At 32.1% G+C, this 8,735-nt stretch overlaps 1 protein-coding gene across 1 annotated transcript; it reads left to right on the top strand.

Annotated features, from left to right (window-relative positions):
* The first annotated feature begins 4,636 nt into the window (after positions 1-4,636).
* On the top strand, positions 4,637-5,584 carry LOC103565032 (olfactory receptor 5M10). Its single transcript, XM_008540976.1, has one exon. The coding sequence runs from the start codon at positions 4,637-4,639 to the stop codon at positions 5,582-5,584; it is 948 nt and encodes a 315-aa protein (XP_008539198.1).
* The last annotated feature ends 3,151 nt before the right edge of the window (positions 5,585-8,735 follow it).

The following is an 8,735-nucleotide window of genomic DNA, read 5'->3' as shown; positions in this document are numbered from 1 at the left end:
GCCACTGGACTGGCCCTTCATATGTCTTTTTTTATGAAGTGTCTGTATACATTTTTGCTTTTTTAAATTTAATTGTCTAGCTGTATTTTGATCAATGAATTTTGGAAGATCTTTATGTATTTTGATATATAAAGTCCTTGTCAGAATTACTTAATGAGAATATTCTTCATAGTCCGTGTCTGGCCTTTTCATTATCTTAACATTATTTTTTATGAGTGCTTGTTTTGAAATTTGATGACATAAAATATATATATTTTTTGTTTTATATCTAGTGATTTTCTGTCCTTCCTAGTAAATTCTTGGTTACTTCAAAATCATGAAGACATTCTTCTATAATTTTTTATCCTGGAGAACTTTTACATTTAGTATTTACTTTAGTCCTATGATCCATGTCAAATTAATATTGGAGTATTAAAGCATGATGTGATATAGGAATTAAAATTAAATTTTGCTATACAGATATTCAATTGTTCCAGCAACATTACCCATTGAAACCCCTTTGTACCCTTGTTCAAAACTCCACTGACTATACATAAGTGGATATATTTCTGGATTCTCCATTCTGTGCCCTTAATCTATTTGTTATCCTTAGATCCACACATTGTTTTGAGAGCTGTAACTTCTTACTAACTCTTGAAATTAGGCAGTGTAGATCATTCGATAATTTTTATTTTCTCTCAAAAGTGCTTTGGCTAATTTGTCTTTTTTATATCTATATATATTTTAGAATCCATTTACTGATTATTGAAAATATAAGCTTGCTGAAATGTTGACTGGACTGGCATTAAAACTATTGTTCAATTTAGGAGCAGTTGACAACTTAATATTGAATTGATGAATAAATGAAAAGTAATGGGATATATTGGAGAATATAAGGCAGATATTCCTGTCATATATGATGGATACTTTTTGTTCTAATACACTATATAACCACCCCATACACCCACTTCTTTGGAGTTTTTCCTTCCTTCATGAAGGTACTCTTCCTGGTTATATGGTCCTTAGATCTGACTCATAATAAACTCACCCAAATTTTGATTTATAGATTGATTATGAATTATTTGTGTCAACAGAATATTCCAGCCTACAAGTGAGGTATGTCTCTCCATTATTTAGGTCTTCTTTAATTTTTCTCTCTGGCATTCTGTGCTTTTCACTATGTATCTCTTGCACAGTTTTTATTGTATTCATTTCTAAGCAGTTTGTGCTTTTGATGTTATTGTAAGTGATATTTTAAATATTTTAATTGCCAATTGTGGTAGTTTTTTACATTAAAATGTAAATTATTTATGTATATTGACCTTGTAATCATGTCACTTTCCAAAATATACTCAACTTTTCTTTTGCATATATATTTTAGTTTAGTTTCAGGTGTACGACTTCCTGATTTGATATTAGTATGTATTGTGAAAACATCACCACAATAAGTCTAGTCAATCTTTTGTTCATATTTTAAAAGGAGATTCTATGTAAACTATCATGTGATCTGTAAATAATATAGTTTTATTTCTTTTCAAGTCTATATAACTTCATTTCATAGATTGGAACTTCCAGTACAATGTTGAAGCTACTTTAAAAAGATAGCCAATTGAATAATCATAAAAATATAAGTAAGAAACTTACAGTGTCAGAAGGATATTTCCAGCTATCTGACTAGTGTGACATTTGTGTAGCTAAAGTCTTTAGATGTCATTTTAGTAGATATACGCCAACTGGTCATTGCAGTTGAAGCAGAGTGATATTAACTAAAGAATTTATATCTTCAAGTATAATTTAAATAGAGTCCAAAGATAATAAAATAAGAATGCATGAAAGACTTCTTTGAGTTAGTATTATACACTTAGGTAAAATCTGTCCCCTCTAACCTTATTCATTCCTCTGATAAATGAACATCAAATTCTTATGTGTGCACTTCTGATCAAGTGATCACATACTGAAAAGTGTGGATACTTTGCCCTTCCAAACCTGAAAGAGTTAATTCATTTCTTTTTGTCTGCCCATTCAGTTACTATTGAGTTAGTCCTATTTTGTGTTGAAAAAAATTTTTGTAAATCATAAGATTATTACAATGTTATTATATATTAAAGTATATCAGAAAACATTTAAATACATACATGCGTTAAGTACTTTAGAACAAATTTTCTTCAAACTAAATGCTGCCATCTGCTTAAAGAAGGGTCAAATCTTCCAGTACTTTTGTGCAAAACAAGAAATCTCCACATTAAAGGGTCAGGAAATGAGGGCTCTGCAATCCCAAAATTAGCTCTTCAATCCTACAAGAAATTTTTCTTTCATGGAAATATTTAAGCAGTAGATTTTACTCTTTAACTTTTATTATTTTGTTTGTTCAAGAAATCAGGAAGAAATAGAGGTACAAATTGAAACAGAGAAATCTTTCCACTTCAATTTGAAAAAAAATTTATGGTAATGCTCAAATATTCTCAAAAGTAGTGAGTTGATAACAATCTATATTTTTATATTGATATATAGCTTTTTCTCACTGACTGACTTCTCACAGTGTAACCTGGTATTTGGAGAGTTAACAAAATCAGAGATGCCTCTCCTCTTGGTCATACTACACTTTGATTCTTTTCATTGTATTGACGTGGAACTATCAGTGCACTGGACAGACTCGTAGCACCAAACAATGTCCAATTATTCTTTATTTTGCTTTCAATCTTCCTCCTAAATCAGTGATTTCATGAATCATCAATTTTATTCATGATCCTGGCTCTCAATCTCATCTTTGATCCCTAGCCTGTTGATGAAATTAACTCTCTGGGGCAGATTGGTTCCAGTACGAATCCATAATGTCCACCTTCCAAAGGGTCCTCACCTCTGACCAGTACTTCTACATCCTTTCTTTGGTTGTGTCACCCTTCTGCTCTCCACACTGTTTCTGTTCTCCAAGTCTCTCATCAACTTCATTATCTTTCACCTCACTCTCATTAGATGACTTAACCTCAGTGCTTATAGAGAAATATTGAAGATTTCTGTTGAGAATTCTGTCATCTTTACTATACACAAAAAAACAAAAGCTGTCTGCCCATATTTTCCTCCTTCCATTTTATTAAAGATGATGACTAATTTCTCCATCTGTGCTAAAGATTGCATGTACTCAGTACCAAGCAGGGTACACGATGTTAGGTGTGAACTTTGGCCTCAAAGGAGAATCTAGGATCTCAGAGAACCAAAATAAGGTTATGCCCTTGAGGAACAAAGACTGTTTTAATTGGATTTTTTAGAATGACTTTTAAAATACTCTAGGGAATGTACCCAAGAAATCCATTATAAATCTTCCCATCTTGTTTTTACAAAATATGGTAAGTCAACTTTTACAGATAGGTCATTTTTACATTTGTTAATGAAAAATACATTTGCTCTTTTGGGTGGAGATTAATATTATCAATGTAAAAAAATTATTTTCATCAGTTCTGTCTGTTTTTTCTATTCATATGGTAATATTTCATGACATCTCTAAAAATTAATTACTATATGCACGCTCTTCTGATGTATATGTGAAAACTAAATAAAAATAGCTTTAGGTTGCAATTCTGAGGCATGATTTTTCCAGGCATATCTTACTTTCACAAAGAATTGAGATTCAGTGGCTCTAGGTGGGAGCTAAGGCCACATTTAAACTTGATCTGTATTTCCCTAAACAAATATTTTCATATGTATATTAGTTTGCACAAAAATGATGACCAAAAACTGCCACATTCTTCTCCAGGTATGTGCATTCTTTATCTACTATTCAAATTCTATCTTCTCCAAAAAGCCTTCTTTGAATGGCCATCTAAAAGCATCTCACCTTTGTTTTTCTTCATAATTCTTGCTTCTAACTGACATTACTTTATACATTTTTATCTATGTGTTTAATAGCTGTTCCTCCTCCTACAACACATGCCCCATGAGCGTGGGGAATTTCTTCATTGCTGTAACCCCAGAACCTGGAACAGAAAAAGAAAAAACAATCCTCATAGTGTACATGAAGAAATGAGTGGGTGAATTTGCAAAGCAGAGAGAGTAATTCCTCATTCTCTACCTTCTAAGTCATATTTCAAGAGATGAATTCACTAATTCAATGCCTTCTGAATGAAATTAAGGCAGATATTTATAGGTTCAAGTGAAAATGCTGTACCGAATATTTATTTTCTAGCTTGTATCTGAAAAATAAGATATCAGATGGGGAGGGACCTTTGAAATCCAAATTCGTTCAGTTTTCCACTTGAATGATTCCAATGACCTGCTGTTTTTCATAACCGATTTTAATTTCTATGTTTTTTTTTGCACAAACTTTGAAAAAAATTGACAAATATGGAGTTCTCCTAGATGATAGAAATAAAGGTGTGATTATATATAGAAATATATATATATATATATATATATATATATATATATATAAACAAGTGAGAAAGGGAGAGTTTGAGATACAGAGAGAAAGAGATATTACAGAGACAGAAGGCAAAAATATTTATGTAGAAGTTCTGATGTGTTTGTTGAAAAAAGAATAATTTCCCCATAGGCGAATAGATCAAAGAGTAAATGATGAACTGCATTTACTGGGATAAATGGAATAAATAAAGAATCTGGATCAGACAGAACTTTTCACTTTCAGTTTTCAAGGGATAAGAAAATGTCTTCCCAAAACCACACTATAGTGATGGAATTCGTACTCTTGGGACTCACAAACAACCCAGTACTAGAGAAGATCCTGTTTGGAATATTTCTGGTGATCTACCTAATCACGCTGGCAGGGAATCTGTGCATGATCATACTGATCAGGATGAATTCCCACCTCCAAACACCCATGTACTTCTTCCTTAGCCACCTCTCCTTTGTAGACATTTGTTATTCCTCCAACATTACTCCAAACATGCTGTACAATTTCCTCTCAGACCAGAAGACCATCTCCTATGCTGGATGCTTCACACAGTGTCTTCTCTTCATTGCCCTGGTGATCACTGAGTTCTATATCCTTGCTTCGATGGCATTGGATCGCTATGTAGCCATTTGCAACCCTTTACATTACAGTACCATAATGTCCAAGAACATTTGTATCTCTCTAGTCACAGTCCATTATACTTATGGCTTCCTCAATGGACTCTCTCAGACACTGCTGACTTTTCACTTATCTTTCTGTGGCTCCCTTGAAATCAATCATTTCTACTGTGCTGATCCTCCTCTTATAATGTTGACCTGCTCTGACACTTATGTCAAAAAGATGGCAATGTTTATAGTTGCTGGTTTTACTCTCTCAAGCTCCCTCTTCATCATTGTCATGTCCTACCTTTTCATTATTGTAGCCATCTTGAGGATCCGTTCTCCTGAAGGCAAGCACAAAGCCTTTTCTACTTGTGGTTCCCATCTGACAATAGTCACTATATTTTATGGAACCCTCTTCTTCATGTACTTAAGGACTCCATCTAAGAAGTCTGTAGAGGATTCCAAAATAATTGCAGTCTTTTATACTTTTTTGAGCCCAATGCTGAACCCAGTGATCTACAGTCTAAAGAACAAGGATGTGATCCAGGCCGTGCAGCAAATGATTAAGATAAATCTCTTTCGTAAAATTACCGTTTAAGCATCTTTTCATTTGAAATGACTAAGTGTCTGTGGTAAGATGGTGTTTAGAGCCTAGAAAGGAGAAAGAGAGGGTTCCCAACTGTACTAGGGTCCCTAGTGCAAGTTTGTTTTTGAGGATCAGCAATTTTAGTCTGTGGGACATTCCCTTAACACATAACAAACATCTCTCTTTGTTAAACTAAGAGTTGTGTTTCCACTCCTAGGAAACAGAATATGCTGCTATCCAGATTTATAATCCTATTTGAAAAGTGTATTTTAGAATCATTGTAAAAGTACTCTATACTCCGTCTAAATAATTGTATTCTTCCTTTTATTTTTTAGTCATGGGAACTACTGTGGCTTTCAGGAACCAAACTTAAACTCAATTTTGGCAACTCTCTTAATCCAGATACTTTATTTCTTTATAGGATTTTTTTAAAAACTTTTTTCTATTTATTTACTTCTATTTGTGATTTAATCTTTTCACTGTGTAAGTTGTGGGGTGAAAGTCATCTCAGAATTTCTTCACAGACAGGATAGAACATAAATCAACATGCGTAAATATAATCATAAGTCACACGATTATAATTTGGTACTCCTTTTCATATCACTTTTCATTTCAATCTTTGCAAATGAACTAGTGAGAAAATTATTATCTCCATTTATAACATTTGGATTCTTAGGCACAGAGAGATTAAATGACTTACTCAAAGTCACTCAACCACTCAGTAGCACAAAGGTAAATCCCTTGATTCCAAATTCTTTCCTCTTTCCAACTCACATTGCAGTGGTTAAACTCCTCAGCATTGCAAATGCTGGACAGATTGCTGGGGATAATAAGCTACTGAGGTTAGTCCTGTTCCAGAAACCATGGTGAGTCTGAGGAGAGTGATATAGCTGATAATGGGTAATGTGAATTTCCTCTGACATTTCAGGTAAACATGATAATTTGTGTGCAATATACAAAGAATTATCCTACTGTTCTATGTAAAGCAGACAATATTGAGATGTGGTAGACGTATTTAGTTGGCATTTTACCGATATATTTTCCAGATTATAAAAGCACACATGTTCATTTTAAATAACTAGAAAATACAGACAGCTAATGAAGAAGCAATATTTATCAAAGACATTTCCTAAACCACTGGATGGTTTCCCTCTGTGTTTTTGTTAATATTCCTTCTCAATAATTTTATGCATATATGTTATAGTTAATAAAACAAAATTGGAATCAATTGTCATATACAAGTATGAATATTGATTTTCAGTTGATGGTATAATGTTTACATTTCATATGGACAAAATATTTTTGGAGAACATAATTTTTAATGTAGTATAATACTTAACAATTAACTGATTTTGAACTTAATTACAAAAAGAATAGGTATAGATTACAGAAAAAGAAACTAAAAATACTGAAAGATATAAGGAATGAAAGCAAAATTTGCTTGTAATTGCCTATCTAAACAGAACCACTCTCAACATTTTCGTGTAGTTTTTTCCACTTGGCTTATCTTGCGAACCATTACTCCGTCTTATTGATGTATCTTAGTATTTTTAAGATTAAGTTATATCTCTGTGTACATATTTCTATGATTGGTCCTTTAGGATACATCTCTGCAAGTGTAATTACTAAGTTAATTGTTTCGAACAATTTTAACACTCCTGTTAATCTTCTATAGATAAATTTTTCTTCAGAAAATTTGTAACACTTTATAGTTATGACAAGCAATATTTGAGGATAACCATTTCACTGTACTACTATTAATCGTAGAAAATATTATTTAAGATTATTTACCTCTTTGATGTTTCAACTGAAATTCTTAGGAAAAGACTGGAATTTTTTTTAACAAAAAAGTTTGAAATGTATATTTAATAAAGAAAGAAAATACCTCAGCTTGATGATTGCCCTTCATGTTATTTCTGATGGTTTCTCACATGAAGAATATTTGCATATTTGGAAAAAATTTTATCTATTTTTTGTTTTGTAGCTTTTCTCAATTCTCAATTTAAATAGGCAAGTATCTATGTTATGTTATTAATTTTTCATAATCATATTTTATAGGAATATCTTGAATTATTCTAGATATAATTTTGTTGTATGTTGTAATGTTGTACGTAAGTTTTCCTTGACGTTTTTAACCCACTTCCTCACATTATTTATTGGGCAACCCTTTTTTGCCCCACAGATTTGCAATGTTCCCTTTATGATACACTAAGTGAATACATTTCTGGTATATTTCTTCTGTTCCTTTGACAAATCTATATCTATATTTGAAGTCAAATTCTTATAATTAATGTAGGTTTTAAATGTGTTTTAAGCTCTGGCAGAGGAATTCTATCTTCATTATTTTTCTCTTTCAAGTGTAATTTGAATGAAAATCAGATGCTTCTAGCTATTCAATATTTTTGCCTCAGAATTTATGCATGTGAATGTTCACTGTAGAAAGTATATGCACACATATTAATAAGATCAAATATGACTATAGATGCAACACACATGCATTGTAAATTCTTTTAGGAATATGGAAGTTCTTTTGGTATTAATAGAATTATTATAGCTTGGTCCACAGATCTGATGGAGAGACGTATGGCATGGAGTCCACAGAGAGGACTGCTTAGAGAAGAAAGGTTACAAGTGAGTTAAGGGTGTTTTTGCCAGAAAGGCAGAGAGGTGCTGATGGCCCATAAATGAGGAAAGAAGCATTTAACTTTTACACGTTAATGCTGTGTACTTGTTAACACTTTTACACAAACATTCATTTTTCCATTATACCATTATGTGTCCATTATGCAACACTATTTTTCAGCGATTATCTCCCAAAAGGACTGACATGCTCACATGTACTCCTCAACTGTGAGTCATTTTGAACACTGAAAAAAATTATAGAGATCCAAACTAAAATAAATATTAACTTTTTAAATCATTGGAAGAAATATCTGTTAGCTTAATTGCAGTGGACAAATTCACAGTTGAAAAGTCACTGAAATTTGACAATAAAAGAGGCATCAGATATTTTGGCAAAGATTTTGCCCAAAATAAGCTAAAGTGTAAACTTATTAAAATACTATAAGTTGGTAGAAATCTTACGAATTACTAAAACACCATCATATAAATAAATGTTAAAGGTTATGTACGGAAAGTTGATAAAAACACAAACACGCTAAAA

The sequence above is a fragment of the Equus przewalskii genome, chromosome 11 (assembly GCF_037783145.1).
Source record: "Equus przewalskii isolate Varuska chromosome 11, EquPr2, whole genome shotgun sequence".
NCBI lineage: Eukaryota > Metazoa > Chordata > Mammalia > Perissodactyla > Equidae > Equus > Equus przewalskii.
This window is presented reverse-complemented; position numbering and strand designations above follow the sequence as displayed.

What these genes read in the sequence shown, in the direction of transcription:
- LOC103565032 (XM_008540976.1), top strand. Translation starts at nt 4,637, where the DNA reads ATGTCTTCCCAAAACCACACTATAGTGATGGAATTCGTACTCTTGGGA.